The 17033-nt window shown below is 42.0% G+C and overlaps 1 protein-coding gene across 3 annotated transcripts in view; it reads right to left on the reverse strand.

Annotated features, from left to right (window-relative positions):
* The window catches only part of LRP8 (LDL receptor related protein 8), a 194880-nt gene that overhangs the window by 78177 nt on the left and 99670 nt on the right, over positions 1-17033 (reverse strand). For all 3 annotated transcript variants that reach the window (XM_054834206.1, XM_054834205.1, XM_054834207.1), the window contains one exon: positions 406-528. In XM_054834206.1, the coding sequence (XP_054690181.1) occupies positions 406-528 (123 nt within the window). The remainder of the gene's footprint in view (positions 1-405; positions 529-17033) is intronic.

The raw sequence follows: 17033 nt of genomic DNA on the forward strand, positions 1-17033 counted from the left end.
TGCTGTCTGCAGTGATGATAAATCCCAATACGCTACCATGCAAAATGCTGCAAATCTGCACGTCCAAAAGGCCTGATCCTAGGTGAGTGTGAATCTTCATGCACTGCTGCTGATCATGAGCTTTGCAACCAGATAGACTGTAACAGAGCTAGAGATGTTTTCAATTCCATTACAGACAGAAATACACACTAGATAGCACTGCCTGTATCATAGTCTGGAAAATTGGTACATTTGAAAGTTTGGAAACCATCTGATTTGAATGACCTAAATCTTTATGTCTTTAATTTCTGCTCTAACAGAAGCAAAAGTTGACAGATCACCCCGTAAGTGCTGGGAATAGCACCTCCAGTTTCTCTATGCTTTGATAAGACATGTCTGAGAAACACCACTTTTTGTGCTACTCACTGCATGCTGCTTCTGATTCATCTGACCCATCAGGACATTCTTCTTCACCATCACATTTCCACCTCGCTGGGATGCAGTGGCCATTGTCACAAGTGAAATCTGACTCGGCACAAGTTTTCTTTGCTACAAGAAAAAAAAGAAAGAAGTGCTTGACATGAATATAAGCAGTGCAGAAGACCTCCATTGCATCCAATCCCACTACGGATGATACTGATTGCCCTGTATTGAGAGGATTCATTTCACATTAAACATTGCTTCTTCATGACAGGGTCAAACAGGTACCAAAGATGGGCTTTTCTTCTCGCTAGAACTCTTCTCTCTCCATTATTTAACACAGATTCACTCTTTCATGTCTTTTTCCAGACATTCAAAAACCAGGGATGTTCGTTTCAAAATAATTTTCTAAGGCTTTTACTCAAAATGCTGCTGCCTACATGGAACTGAAAGCGTGCTGCATGATTTACAGACAGGTAAGACAAATAAGTCTCACCTTTGGAGTACTATAATCTAAGTAATAATGTTTTTATCTATGCAATCTATTCACGGCTTTTTAGTACATCTGTCAGCATAGTAATGCTCATAAAGCACTCCTCCAAACACTCAAAATCATTTCATTAAATGTCAACCACTCCACACAATTTGCTTTGCTTGCATTAATCTAGGGCTTGAAAAAGATGCAAGACATGAACTCAAGTAATTAATTGGTCTATTCCTATCTGCCAGTGGCGCAGCACAACCAGTGCCCTGTAATACAAATTAGCATCTTCTCACTGCAGCAGAAAGAAATCTACAGATATCTGGCCCCTTCAGCAACGTCACCAGTCACTCACTGCTTTTGCAATAGTGACATTAGTGGCTTTTCTGCTAGGAACTGAAAAGCCACTCCACAAGAATCTTAAGCAACGGCTCAGGCTCAGTGTTTCCACCCTCGAAGTGCAAGACTCATCTACCTTTGTTAGGGATCAATTTACATAGCAAGTGGTGGCGGGAGAAGATTTGTTTCCTCCCTCTGCAAAGCTGCTCACAACCTAATAGGATCACAGGAAAATTCAGGTAGTAAAGGACCTCAGGAGGTCATCAAGTCCAACCTCCTGCTCAAGACAGGGTCAGCTCTGAGGTCAGACGAGGTTACTCTGGGTTTTACCCAGTCTGGACTTAAAAACTCTCAAGCTAGAGACAGCACAACCTCCTCGGGCAATCTGTTCCATTGCTTAGCCGCCCTCATAGTGAGGTTTGAGCTTGATAGCTATTCCCTGATAAAAGTCATGCACACACATCATTGCTACATCAATATTTCTTCCAGTAAACATTTTCAAAGCATTAAACACAACAAATAAGCCTCCAGAGTTTGATTCCCCCCCTTCTGTTTTTCTTACACAAGCTCCTGTCAGGGAGGGAGCCATGTTGAATATAGGTCACACAGGTAACACTGAGCATTACTGTGTGAGGTACTGGAGAGGTCTACATGGCTGAAATCAAGCACTCCTAATACACAAAACAGGCAGCTTCCCTGAACAGGCATCCAGCAGGAAAACACTGCGAAGCATCACTAAGCAGCTGTACAATGTCTGAGGACGCACTTTACAAAGAGAACATACATTTACGCCCCTTCTGTTGCTAAATGAGCCAGATTCGGGGGGCAGGGGGAGACAATTTTCTCTTTGGTCATTCAGAACCAGATATTACGAACTAATATAGGAAAAAACCAACCCTATATAGACCAAGAGTTTTACAAGAGATGAGCCATACTAATAATCCAGCCTGATCTTCCAAAGACATTGCACATCCATTACCAGAGGGAACAACCCTTCTCCTGAACACCTCTGGTTAGAAACCTGAAACTTGTGAAACTATCGAGTGTCACTTCTGATTTAATGTAAGTTTGATTTAATTAATCTGATGTATTTAATGGTCGGAAACTCTGACCAGATACAGATGGGATATGAATGGACAAGCAAAGTCAGAGCCCTCCCCTGCTCGCTGTGAAGCTGACTAGGTAAAACGTTGGTATCTGCTGTTAGGTGAAGGTTATGGCATCTACAAATCACATGTTCATCCAGAGAGCGGAGACTAGTATAATACTGGAGACATTAGAATCTTAATTTTTAAACTGTATTTAGTTTTATACTAGCTCTCTCAATGTCCTAATGTCTTGCATCCCATAGGAAAACTGTCCTTAGACTCATTTTCTAGAGATCCAGACAGCAACACAACTACTTTTCCACCTCAAACTAAACGTCCCCTTTTTCCATCAGTCTAACACTCTGATCACTGTTATTTCTGGGACATGTGGACGCAAGTGCGAGCAAGGGGGTCAGCCACAGAGAGGAGCGTAACAGGCATTCCCTTCAACATGGCCAACCTGCTCACAGCAGATGGTGGCACTGATTGCTTTGTTCCCCTGACGCTGCTCTTCGGCAGCGCAATTAATAGATTGCCAGGATTCACAAAAGGGGGAGAAAAGCATTACTGACAGTCCCGGAGTGTCATTTGGAAGGTGTTAATGTGCTCTCCGAGTGCGCCTAGTCTTTACAAAATGAAGTTGGGCACAACCACTCATCAGTGGTGGCCTAACCAAAAAGCGTCATCCCTGTCCACACGCACACCCAAAGGTCCAACAGTCCGGTGCCAGATAAATCAGCAGGATACAAATGTATTTGGTCCTTTGTTTGAATCTAAGCTGTCTAATCTCTTAAAGGAGCTGGATTAAGAGAGGGGGAGCTCAAACCTTTCTATGATGATTATATTTACTTTATTATTTCTTTGGTTTTGGTGTTTCTGCTTTTTATTATTTATATTTTATATACTATATTTTATTTGCTATTACTTTTCACTACTGTTACTCTCCAACACATTGGGTGACAGCTCTGCAGACTGTCTTATTTCCAATAAACTCTGCTTTGTCTTACAAACAGCAACCAGATTTGAACTGCAAGAATACTGAAGCACTGTCTCATTTCTCACCTCTAATGCAAGACTGGAATCACTTTATTTCCAGATTCACCTTCTGGCATTCAATCGTCATGTCTCTGGGATCACAACACAAGCAGGGAGAAGTTAATTAAAATATCAGCTCTCTGTCTTTTTCTTTTTCAAGTTCGATAACCTTTTCTATTAAGCCCCCATGTTATACACCTTTATTCTATCAATTCTCTATTAAAAATTCATTGAGGCTCACAACATAAATTGTCAGTGGTGCATTAAAATGTAAAATAAATAAATACATCCCTTTTAGACAATGGGGATGACACAGGTTCATTTTATGGTTTCACCTGGCTCAGAAATAGCCAAGCAAAATTAATTGTTCCCCTGAGATCCATTTCCTTTGCCGTAAGCAGCCCTGGCAGCTCCGCTCACATGTCTCTTCAAAATGAACATAAACAAACAAGAGTAAGTAGTCACAGCATCCCTGCGCCTCTGCTCCTCGGGGGGCAAACCGATACCTGGAACAAGAAAAGAGGCGGCTAGCACAGAGCCTTTCATCTCCTCCACTGCTTGGATGCAGAGAGTGACACCAAAGAGACTACCTTTCTTTTGACTCTTGCTTGATTTGCCTTTGGTACCTGCTTTTCCTTTCTCATGTTTGCAGCCGGACAGATATGTCAGAAACTCCAGGGTGGAAGCTGGCGCCTGTGCGACCACAGGGCTCAGCCTCCACGGGGAACGAGCCCTGGCCAGGGCAACTTTCCAGAAGAAGGCTTGGTCAAAGGAAGCAATTCCTGCTTCTCTTCACCCAGGAAGAAAGGCAAGGGAGAAAAAGGTTTCAACTTTATCCAGCTATGACAGAAAAATACCCTAACACACTGAATTTTAAACTGAACTGCATCAAACCAATGTGGTCCCTCATTTCACAAAATACCCTTTTCCTTTCCATTACTCACATCTTTTATCGTGAACTGCAAGTAAGGATTCAGGGTTCATCCCTGCAGCAAATTAAAAGAAGAGAACCCAGGGTGATTGGTTTAGAATATGAATTTATAGGGGGAATTAATAACAAAAGCAATCATTGGGGATATGTATAATTAGACTGGAAGGAAGAAATAAATATATACTGAAAGGAACAAATCTTGTACTAGGTAGGAGCAGGGACTGAATGATCTAAATGTGACTTCTAATTTCCAAAAAAACCCCTCTCTGAAAGGTCAAATCCCTGACCCTAAAGCCAAATAGGTATCTGAATCTAATTGAAAGGTCCAGGATTTTTTCTTTCTTCTTCTTTCTAATAAAACCCAACATCCTCCCACCACCCTCACAAGCCCTCAGTCACTTCATTTAACCTCACTTAACTTTTGCCTCAGTTCTAGACGCTTTTTGGGGCAGGAACATCTTTACAGTTACTCTTTATAAGATACCAGACCCTCTGTGATTCAATTTCCAATTCATGCCTCTTGTTTATTCCTATTTTGCACATCTATAATCTAAACAATGCACCACTCTACAATAGTTTCATTTTTTGCTACTCCTAATTTTCCTAAACACAGCTGAAGAGCAGAGTGAATATATTTCCTCTCTTATCATCAACAGTTCTGTGATCAAAGCTGTAGTTGTTCAACAGCAATAGTGATGTAAAAGCACACACAAAAAGCACATTTTCTGATTACAGCTTGCCTGTAAAGGACAGTTAATACAAAGATTCCCCCCTCCAAGAGAATGAACCCCTATGCAGTAATAACAGGCTATAAACATAGGATTTTTAGATTATGGGTTTTGTTCACTCTCTGGGTTGTATATTGTGGTGGCCAATTTCCACCAATTCTGAAAGGAGGGAAAGATGTGAAAAATAAGTCTACTCCTACAAGTTTCATAAAATGGGTAGCTGAATAGAGAACAATCAAAATTACAGCTCCGCAGAGGGAGATGAGGGCAGAAAGTAGCCATTCGGCTGGTATTCGGCATGTGCTGCCAGCCAGCCCAGGCCGCGTAGCTTCTGTATCTCATACCCAAGATAGGTTTTTATTGCAGAGAGGAGGCAGCAGCTAGGGATTAAAAAAACCAAATGAGCAAAACCCCCAGACACTAAAACCTTTGAAAACTTTGGTTTCATTTGTTCTACTACCCTCATTCCTTTACACAGATCCTGCTCTTATTTTAACTTCTGAATCAACACCAGACCTCCAGTCAAACTGTGTATCTGTTCTCATTTGCAGCCAGTATTCAGCTTTCTTGCAGAAACTAGTTTCACCCAAGCTGCTGTAAAAATAAAATAAAGTAAAAGGCCACACAATGAAAGTTTTGCTGTGATCCTTCTGCAGCAGTAAAATAGCAGAACCCTGTAGGACGTGAGAATTGGAAGATGATGGTAGGCCAGAAAGAAAAATTGAAATTCATAAAACGGTTTCATTTCATGCTAGGAAACTTCAATGGCAACTTTGATCACTGGCTTATCAGAGCCACTGACAAGACTCCATATGAGAAGAAAAGCAGCATCACAGGAGTTCAGGAGCTTAACACAGACTATCACCATCACTCAGCCCCAAGAGGTGCCAATGGCAGCTTGGAGTGTAACACAGGACACAAGTTAGCTCTTCCCAGAACAAAATACATCATTATTATGGCTCACTCTGCACTTCTTGAGGACCTCAATTAATCCAGTCTCACAGTGAGCAAAATTCACTCCAGTTGAACCATTTGCTTGGTCCAATGAGTTTTGTAGGGGCTTGAGAGAGATTCCGGGCTATACAAACCTTGACAGCAAACGCCTTCAGCTTATAACCTCAGTCCACTCCTGATCGCGGAGTCACCGTGACATTGCAAATGCCACTCCCAATCAAAAATTCCCAGCAACAAGCAATATTTTTTTTTTTTATTTGAAGTTTTGTTCACTGCAAACTTGATATATACTCCCAAACACAGCAAATTCTTGGAGCAGGAGACTGAGCCCCAACCACTAAGTTTGTCAGAATCCCTGCCCTTCAAAAGAAGTCTGTGGTATTCATCCCAAATCCTTTGGCCAGGTTACATAACCAAAGGATGAAAATGGAAATCCCAGGAATGTGTTGTTTTGCAGCTACAAAATGGCAACAGATAAGATCTGAGAGTTGAAATGTCAGGAAATCCTAGTGGATGCGGACTGTCGAGTCCTTTTAATTTTCAGGCAACTAAGGACACCCTGAAGTAATGGAAGGGATTATTAACCACTCTCTGAATCTGGCCACTTTTTTTGATGCTGCCATCTCAGCAGGCAATTACATTTATAAAGCAAGATTAATCAGATCACCTCAAACAGCCAGTGTTCAGACATAGACCACAGTCCCTTTGATACTCCACCAGAAATATATTTTTAAAAAACTTCTCCCCAAGACCCCCTGACCCAGCTCCAGAAAACAATGCCTGACTGAGAAGTCTAGTCAGAGGGTTCAGGACTGCCTGAAGCTGCTATTACAGTAACCAAAACATCGACATGCAGCTACTGAGCCTAAGCTAGCCCTTTCTGATCAATCAAAATCAAATCAATTAAAAGGAGAAAAAGAGCTGTCACCTGTGATTTTCATTAGTAGCAAAGGTATCCACCTTTGAGCATTTTAAATAGTAATATGTGTAAGCCCCCTATTTAGAATTATTTAAATACATTTTCATGTATAATGTTGAGTTTAATGTGAGGAAAATGTCAGCACCCAATTGCAAGCTACGGAAACCTATGGAAAACACAGAACCATGAAACAGCATTTCGTTCGCATGTATGAAATTAAAGTGACTTCAACTAACAATGCATACCTTCATTGCTAAATTTACTCATGTAATCAAGGCAAAAATGAATAATTTTTTTCCCCAACCTGTCTTCAGGTTGCTGCTGTCATTTCAGACTTTACAGGGATGTACACTCAAAAGTAGCTCTATTTTTTTCCAAATATACAAATTGGTCTAATGAATGCAGCGTTTATTCCTGCAAACCATGCTTCACCAGTAGGAAAAGCAGGAATCCCAGAAGAACATCCAAGGACAAAATGACCCACTTGGACTGGCATGTTCCTTCAAGGGCATTGGAGATCTGTAAAATGTACTACCTGGGTATTCAAGACAAGTTCTCCTTTGGAGTTCACAGGCTTTGGAAGAGCTCTGGAGCTTTGTCTTGGGGAGCTTCGCAGCTGGGAACAGCCTGGGCAGAGACCTGAAGCGCTGCCTTGCGTCAGAGGAACATGCTCCACACTCCTTCAGGCAAGGCTCTCTCCAACATCTGCTCCCTCCATTTCTCCTTTAGCTTTCGCAGTTGCTGGTTTTTTGGTTGCTTTTGTGTTTGTTTTGGGTTTGAGGTTTTTTTTTAAGATTCGCTCATAAAGCATGTCACCTTTCAAGCTGTACAAAAACAGGTTTTGTGGCAATCTTCTCATTGCTATTCTCCAGGAATCCACATCACCTCAGTGTCTGAGTCTCTTGAGTTTAAAAAAAACCCAAACAAACCCAACCTAAAAAACGAACCCACAAGAAAACCAACCTCCCACTTCCAATTTTGTAAACTGGAAAATCACGTCCTTCTGCAGAGGAAGGGACAAATTTTCCTACGAGCATCTTAAATACACCCCCGGCTTTGCTCAGAAATAGGCTGACAACCCTGTTCAGCCTGCAGTCACTTCTGGATGCTACCGATCAACCTCACTGAAATGTGGCAATTTGGCAGGCACAAAAAGTACCTGCCATTTAGTGTCAAAACAAGCCCACCGTCAAAATCTCACTGATGCTCATTCTCATGCAGCAGCAACAGTGACAAGGAGGCTGGCAAGCGTACAGACAGGGTCAGGCTTCAGAAAATGTAATTTTTATTACAGCAAAGATTATATGAGTACAAAAGTACAGGACAAAAGGATTATTAGAAAGCTTGCTCCTCTTACTTAAGAGATCTGAGGACTTGAAAGGCACAAGTCATGCATGTCCGCAGTTACAGGTACATGGACACAGAGACATTAAATGATGTGCCAAAAGTCATGCAGCAAATCTGTGGCACAGGGGAGGATGTGACCCACACCTTTCAGCCACAGCTGCTAGTGAGGTATCTTAAGCTCAAGTCAAAATTTCCTCTTTACGGAAAAGAGCAGCCATCACTCTGCCGTGGAAGCTGAACGTGTTTCCAGAACTCCATATTGCTGCAGTCACAACCCCTTCAAAGAATTTGGTATGCTCCGAGTTTCCAGTTTGTTTCTAAATATTTCTTTGACTAAAGCTCATCCCCACTGACTTTTGCTGACAGAATTGCCAGCTTTGTCTGTCTGCTCTGGGTTTTGTTTTGCTTTCTTTTAACAAGCAGCAAGACATTGTTGCAAGACACAAGCTCTTGGGTGGCACCTACATGTACATTATTTCACAATGAAAGACGGCTGCAAATTCCCCAGGAGGCACTTGATGTTATTCTGTCTTTCTATTTCTGGGAATTAAACACTAGGGGCCATATTTTATCCTGATGAAACACAACCAAAGCCCATGAATAATTATTGGCCTCAGTAGTCTCTGTGCAAAATTGGATGCAGATGTTTTCATGACACTATGACGTCTGTTTTCAATGTAGGTTTTATAACCCTCGCCTAAGTCAGAGCTCTGTGCCTCGAGGAGGCACCTATAAATACTGCTGTTCAACAGGACGGTCACAGAGATATGAAAATGTTCCTGGGCAGATGTGAAAAGAGTGAAAATCTCCCCAGACTCTGAAACTTGGGAGGGATCACAAGCATCAGACTCTTCAGCCAGGCTGATACTGTGCTGCAGTCCATGGAGCTTGAAAACTCTTGATACCCCCAAATTATTAATGGTTATCCTTCTCCACAGAGAAGTTAATTAATCAAACCCTGATGAAAAAAGCCAGGCTTCCTGAGGACAAAACATACTGAAGGCCATTTCTGTGAAAAACTACATTAAGACAGAAAATCCAAAGTTTTAATTTTAGTTTATGGAGCAATTTTGGTTCCCACCTACAAACATGCCTATAGCTTGTAGGTAAGCACCAGGAAAACAGAACAGCCATACTTTTAAGGCTGAATTTGCCTTCAGTTATTCAGAAAAGGAGGGAAAGGAGGAGACCAAGACACGTGAACACAGATCCTTTCACTAAGTAATACTGAGAAGGGATACAAGGAAAAGGAGGGCCTCCCTTAAGAGGAGATTTCTGCTCTATTTGATGTTTTTAAAGTATTATTCCTTTTTCATAGGTGGTGATAACAAAATCTCCAAGACCAGTGGAGAGGATTGCAAAGAACATCCCCAAAGCCTGAAGGGTAACTAGTTCTTGCCTGGGTTATGCCATTGCATGGAAGCATTACAACACTGGAATTCACAGGGGAGACACCATCTTGTGGAAGTTGCCTTTCGCAGCTTGGACACAACATTTAAGTTCTCATCACCTGAATTCAGTATACATACTTGTAAGGTCAAAGTACATCAAAGCAAAACATGGCACCTTCAGCGGAATTTCAAGCCAAGTTTGCTGAAACTCAAGTTTACACGCGGGAGGTAAATCCAGGAGCCCCAAACTCTGCGCGGACCCAGTTACGACAATTCCGTTATGCCCCAGCTGTAGTTGCACGATGATATATGCTGTGTTTGGGGTTAAAATCAGCAGGAGGCATTTCTGGCAATCCTCCGCCCCTGGCAGCACGTTTGCCATTTTGCTGCTAGCGTCTGCCCTTGCACACACAGCTGCGTGCGCATTTTGCGGCCCAGGTCACTCGGCCGACACAGGCTGTGAGAGAATGAAACATCTGCTTGGGAAGCAGCAGCAATTTCACCAGTCACCTTTGCCACCAAAAGCAGAGCAGTGTGATTACACACTGGGAGTCCCAAAAATTGCAGGCAAAGTCACTTCCTCTGCAACTCAGCCTTAAAACAGACAGAAGAGAAATCTATACCATTTAAGCCTTGTTTTGCAGAATTTGGCATGGGTCCAGGTTGCATACTGTTACTACAACTGTGTGGAAAAACAGTAACCTGATATTTACACCTGCAAGCTCTGTGTTTGTAAGCACGGTAAAACACACACACCATTCCCATGAACAAGCATTATACGTTCCCAAAAATGTGTTAGTTGCTAACAGTCCAGGTATCTCTGACCTGTAATATAAATTACCCAAGTCTAATGACACACTGGAAACCCAGCAGAACTCAACACAAAACTCACAGTCCCTTACAAAATAAAGGGGGAAAAAAAAAAGGGAAAAAAGCAAAGGCTCTTGAAGGAGTCAGGATCAATGACCTATATCACATACTTGAAGACTCAATCCTCTGGATGCCTTCTGTTGGTAGGAAACAGGGAGAGGAGACGAGAGAAGCGTAACAGATCTGGGATGACTGAGAAGGTGTTGCAGGTCCCATGCACAAATCCGCCTGGGTGGCCAGTAAGGAAAGGCGACGTGGGTCTGTGCTCCCAATTAGGGAATTACATGTGTAGTAACACACCTGAGCATTCTGTTTGGCAGCCAACAGCAGGGGAAATGAAGCTGTTACTTTGCTTGGGTCTGCTGCATTTATTTTTTTTTATTAGACACAACACTGCATTTTATGTCACTTCTATACACGGTCCAGTTGCTTAATATTGAATCAATGTTTGCTCTTTTTCTCCTCTTCCTACTTTAATCAGTAAGTTGTAGGGTGAAAAATGCAAGAAATTCTCTATCAGTTAAAAAAATCCCCACGTGCCATGTTTTACTTTTCTGGGAGGCTAAAATACTACAATTAAAACACCCACTGCGTCTTGGAAGAATGAAGAGTCAATAGCAATGAAAGGAGTGGGGATTTTTCTAAAAACTTAATCCACCGGTTTTAGCTTTATCCTCTTTTTCCATTTGCTTTGTTTTTAGCAAAATTATGGCACTTTCTGGAGTAAAAATGTATTTCTAGGAGTATTTTAAAAGAAGTTCCCCTTTCTGACCATGCATTCACTGTCCTGAATTCTTTAACTGCTTCAGACACCAAAAATAGAAATGGAAAATGTAAAGTAAGAAGTGGTATGCCACAGAAGAAAAAAAATATACACAGAAACCCCTGTGCTATAATAAACACTACTGAAAAGCATTCTTATACCAATATGTATGGTGTAGGAATTTGCATTGAATTAATTGGGTAGCAACACATCAGGAACATCCAAGATGATTAAAAAAAAAGAGACCCTGGTTTTTAATGATCTTTAGACAGACCAGTGCCACAGATGTCCCTGTGTATGTACCTGTGAAGATACCTTTTCTACAGCTCTGTTAGCTGCTCTGTAAAGACAACATGAATTGCATCCAATGACTAATTTACCAGGAATCTTGCTTTTTAAGACCACTGAATCAGAGCTCTGGGAATTGTAAGGGATCACACACAAAAGCATTTTCAAAAACGTCTCCAAAGCCGGCATTATTTCAGACTGAACAGCAGGTTCATCCTCTGATCCAAGTCTGTTACAGCGGAACAGCGCCAAACAAACGTCTATTAATATTCTGCCAGGACGCACGAGCGGATGGGCTCTTGCATTACATTAAGTGAAGTGGTCAGGTTAAGAGTTAGGCATCAGTCACGCGGTTCCTCCATTCAAGCACAAACCTCTTCACCCATCATCATGTGTTGTCAAATGCTTTTGTGCACTGCAATATTAAATACTAGTACCCTGGGGATGGGAAATGAATAGGCACAACATGGAAATTATGATCCATGCAACAATACCCTTTAACCTATTAACAAGTATGACCAAGCTTACTTATTCTGAGCTCTACAATCATCAAGACAAGAAGACATCAACAGCCACTGTGTCACACTGACAGGGCCCTCAATGGCAAGCGTGGTTCAAAGGTCCATAGGCAACATAAAGAGGCTTTCTCTTTTGATGTAAAGAACAAAGCTACCATGTGGCACAGCATCACACATGCAATTAGCCAGGAAAGTTAATACAGTAGAAGCAGATGGTGGAACCATGTCAACATTTTTAGCGGGCACATTGCCCCTTACTCTCAAGTTGCTGTGAACTGAGGTCATGGGGGAGCAGCAGGCAGATTGTCAATACGCCGGACCACACCAGGGATCAACATTACCCTTTTATCTACTCGCGTGAGGTACCCGCGTGCTCCCACCTCTACTGGAATAGCTCCCATCTTTCAGACACCTCCTTTCCACCACATCCCCATGCCACAGGGCAGCGCCATTAACCTCACTGCATACAGAGGAAAACCGAGGCAGAGAGACAAACAGTCTCTAACCCTGGCTGTGCTGGGAGATGCTGACAGGGAAAGGCATTAAAAAAAAATACACCTTCGGTGGCCCTTACGCTGCTCGTTCTGCTCATTTCTGCAGCAGAATGAGTTACCAAATGCTATACGATTCACTCATACAGCGCAGCCACAGCACACGTCACTCCAAAGTACTTTATACGTTTGCAAAGAGTGACTGCTCCTCTGATGCTTCTCACCCACCAGCCCTAAAGCTCAGCTAACACAGGACAGGAATGAAAGGTTTCTTGTCCACCACCAATTGCACTGGATGCACAGAAAATGTAAAACCCAAACCAGAAGGATCACACAAAGAAATACAATACAGGAAACACTGAGATTTGTATCACTTTGAAGTAACAGCCCTGCCGAGCCTTCAGACAAAGCCTGCTCTGCTGTTATTGTCAACCAGTTCTGCCCAATTCCCCAGCTCCATACCTCATGGATTTCAATGGTACCCAGGTGAGGATGGCAGGAGCTTTCAGGTCCTTAAGTCATTTAATTAAAATAAAATGAACAACCAGCAGTTAGTCAAACTGCACGTATGCTCCAGCCACTACAGCTGCAGAATTCTGCAACCCTCAGTCCAATCTGATTTCCTTTAAAGCTCCTGGCAACCCGTTAATTAAAACACATTATTTACAGCTTCCAGGGGCTTGAAACCATGGGATGCACTTGATGGAATTTATGCAATTACGTACAGTCAGTCCTAGTGACAGGCTCCATTCTTGCCCTTGCTCTTGGCCGTTTCTTTCCCTGCGGCTTGTCCACACGGCGCCGTTCAGCCCGGGCCTGCCACGGTGCGATCGGCTGCCATGGAAATAGGCAGGAGGCAACAAAAGAACTGCAAGTCTCTCACTGGAGATGGAGGAGTTGCAAGGCGATAGCGCGGGAAGGCCAAGACAAAGAGAAACCAATTTGCCTGCTGCCTCTAAACACAAACAACCCTCCCCCTTTGTGCAAGGAGATGTTGATGAATAAGGTTTTCCCCTAATTTAAGAAACCAAGCCCCTTCCAGCCAAACGCAACCAGGCTGAGTGGATAGAGCATTCTGCCTTCAGTCCTACCCAGCAGTCCATCTGTTAGTGCTTTGTGGCAAACATCAGTAACAAGGTGATCCCTAAGCAAACCTGGAGGATGTGTAGTTTAACTTAATAAGCAATCCCCATGTCACTCGTATGGCAGCATCAGCTGCAGACAGATCTCTACTTTCAGAAGGAGTTTTTCTTTTTTTACTCCATTATTAAGTAGTCACGCTCATCAGCAATTCCCTTGACTTTGTAAGAAAAAAGCATCTTAAAACATACATTAGAAGGTATGACTGACAAGCATAACAAAGTCTACTGTGTCTTTGAACTGATTTCCAAAGGTGTTTTATGAGAATAAAGGGAACATAAAGTTCTATGGAACCATGAACTTTTTACTGCTTAAGGAGTCCCACATGAACACTGCTCAAAGATCAAGTACCATAAGACCAAGACATCCGTACATATAATTCTCCCAATGATTATTACCTTTTTTTCCTCTCTCTGTGTTTCTCCCTTTTTCTTCGTGAGGCCAGTGGCTTATCTATGTAAAACCTATGAAACCATATTTAATGAGACATAAAAGGGAGAAAACTGTCAAAATAAGCTGCTATCAAAGCCTAATAGCTTTCTTCCAGCAATACAAAAGTAGATTTTGGCCTTATTCTCCTGTGGTTCATTCACAATAGGAAAGAAAGCAAAAAGTAGAGAAAGCATTTCTTGCATGATGTAGGAACAGCTCCGCAGATTTCAGTCTGTAATTCCAAATACTCAACCTGCCTGCACCATGCCCTCAGATGGAGTGAGAAATAGCTTATCTGCTCTGAAGTCACTGTAGCCACTCCAATTCAGATTAGCTCTAAAAGCCTCTTTCAACAGGATGCACTGCAACAGTGTATTGGTATTATTTAAGTCCAGATTTAAATACGTACTAGAGAAGAGGCATTTTTTACCAAAAGAAGCCCCGAAACACAGGAGTTTGTGTCAATAGTTGACTCCTGATTAAGTCTTTTGTCACTGTGATTTTCATAAGTACAGCTACGAACGGATTTATAGATCAGTGACCATAACAATGTCTCCAAGATGACTGTCGTATTATGTTTTCTCTCTTTTCCAGCATTGCCCATTCTGTACTGGGTCCTTGTATGTGATAAAGTACCAGCATCTTCTATCCAGGGCAGCCAGAATGAAATGCCAGACGCTTTTTAACAAGAAAGTCAGCAATATCTTTTTAGACTGTTCAAAAGAGGAGTTTGTAAAAACCCAGCCATTACAGTATGGAGTCCTAAACTTGCAATGGTTCAGTAATTTTCTGGGTCCCCAGCATTAACATACACTAAAAACACTAATCTATGTGTACAATTTTAATTCAACAGGATTTTTTTTTTTTTAAGTTATCTTTTAAGTATGTTACATCACATATACTGGCAATACTGTGTGGTTACCACCTTAGTGCAGGGAATGATCTGTAGCCCCCAGCTAATCAGCACCCTCTAGAAACTAAAAAGTAGCATCAGAACCAGGGGTGAGAATTCTGTCTCCAGCAGGAGGGACAGCATCCCCACACTCATCATGCCAGAAATTAAAGAACAAGCAGAGGAATCATTTTCATATATTCTTCCAAATTCTTTTCTCAATAGCAGCATAGGTAAGACCCTATGAAGAGTATAACTACAAGGTTTCATTACTACTAAACACCGTCCAGCCTGTCACCACGAGAATTGGGACCGGTGAGCAATATCAGAATGAAACTTCCCCTCTGCAAATGGTTTCCAGTCACCTAAGTGTTACCAAGACAACTCCAGCAATCAGAATACAAATTACCTTTGGGGTACCACGGTAAACTCTGAGCACTTACCAACTCTGCATGCAAATTTAAATCACAGCAATTTAAATGACAAGTGTGTAAACAGCAGAAACTATCACAGGAGTCAATGGTACTATAGTCAGGAAAAATGTTACTGGATGCAGCAACAAAATGGAACAGAAGGAGGAGGAGACACACATAAAAAAGTTCAGCCTTGTAATTCACGAGTGCCAGGCAAGGGCTTCTCATTCCCTAGGAAACATGACTTTTTCTTTGACTTCTTCTTGTCTTGGATATCAACTATAAATAAGTCCTGATGTTGGGGCAAAACTTTACATATAAGAAAGCCAGGCAGCTTTGGGTGCCGAGAGATGCCCGGTTATAAACAACCCTGGGGCTGTGCATTTCAATTGTTTTATTTCTGACAACTGCAAAAAAAAGGAAGAAAAAAGAAATACACTTTCTTTTGCCTTTGGCACTGATGTGTGAGGCAAACTTAAAACTCAGAGAGCTAAAGAAATGCTCTGGATGCACAAACTGTACTGCAAAAATGCTGATAAACCAAGCACAGCGGTAGTTATGTTACTGGCCTGAAAAATTAAGTTAGTAAACAGCTTCAGCAAGTGTAACTAAGGACTTAGATAACATAATTTCAAGAATTTTAAGATGCATGACAAGCTCAGAGACCAAAATCTGAGAAGGAAGGAGGGGTGATAAACACTGAAAGCTGCACTCCCCATTAAAGCTAACACAGTAATTTTTTTATCCTGTCAGAACATTTTTCACTGGAAAGTCCCAGACACTTTACGACCAGAACAATTAGAGCAAGATTTTCAGGAGAAAACTGCCAGTGCCCTCAATTTTAGGCTTCTACCAGGAGGTAACTTCACTTGAAGCTTCTCATGACCAGCAAGAGCCAAGAGACTTCTGGCCAAACTCCTTCCTCACTCTGCCATCCCATCTTCATGCAGACTGTAACAAAAGACCCAACAACAACCAACCAAGCAAGCAAACAAAAAACCCCCCAAAACCCCAAAGCCCTGCATTTTGGTGGGAGAATGAGAAACTGGATCCCTTGAGAGCAAGCAGTGGGACAATAAGAGTGAAAAAGATAAAAAGGTAAGTGAAATAAACCACTCAGCCACCAGAGCATCAACAGCCATTTAAGTTGTTACTTGTTACATTAGATATATAAATAAGTAAAATTTATTATTAGGTTCCATATTCCTCTAGCAAGACTCTTGAAATATTCCTGACAGGAGGTCTGGACCCTCTGGCAGCTTTACAGATCCCCCCTCACAAATGAAAGCCAGCACAGAAGTCCTGTTGTCCACAGTCACATAGCTGGTTGGGTGCTGCTGAAGTGTTCACACGCCTTTATTTTTCCTCTTACAGCGATGCTTTATCAATTGCTCGGCTACAAGAGGATTTACTGATTAAAGTACGAAGTGCAAGCAGCTCAACTGTGGAAAGGCAAAAGCAAGGCAATGTGAGTTTGACTGCTTTGTTCCACCTTTCCTTTTGCTAAGGTGAAGTCCTTTCTATCAGATTAATAAAGTGCAGCTTTTAAATAGATATTCTCCTTCTCCTGCCAGGTTAAATTACTGTTGGATAGTCTGTGTGACCAACTTGCCT

Source organism: Grus americana, chromosome 8, assembly GCF_028858705.1.
Source record: "Grus americana isolate bGruAme1 chromosome 8, bGruAme1.mat, whole genome shotgun sequence".
Lineage (NCBI taxonomy): Eukaryota > Metazoa > Chordata > Aves > Gruiformes > Gruidae > Grus > Grus americana.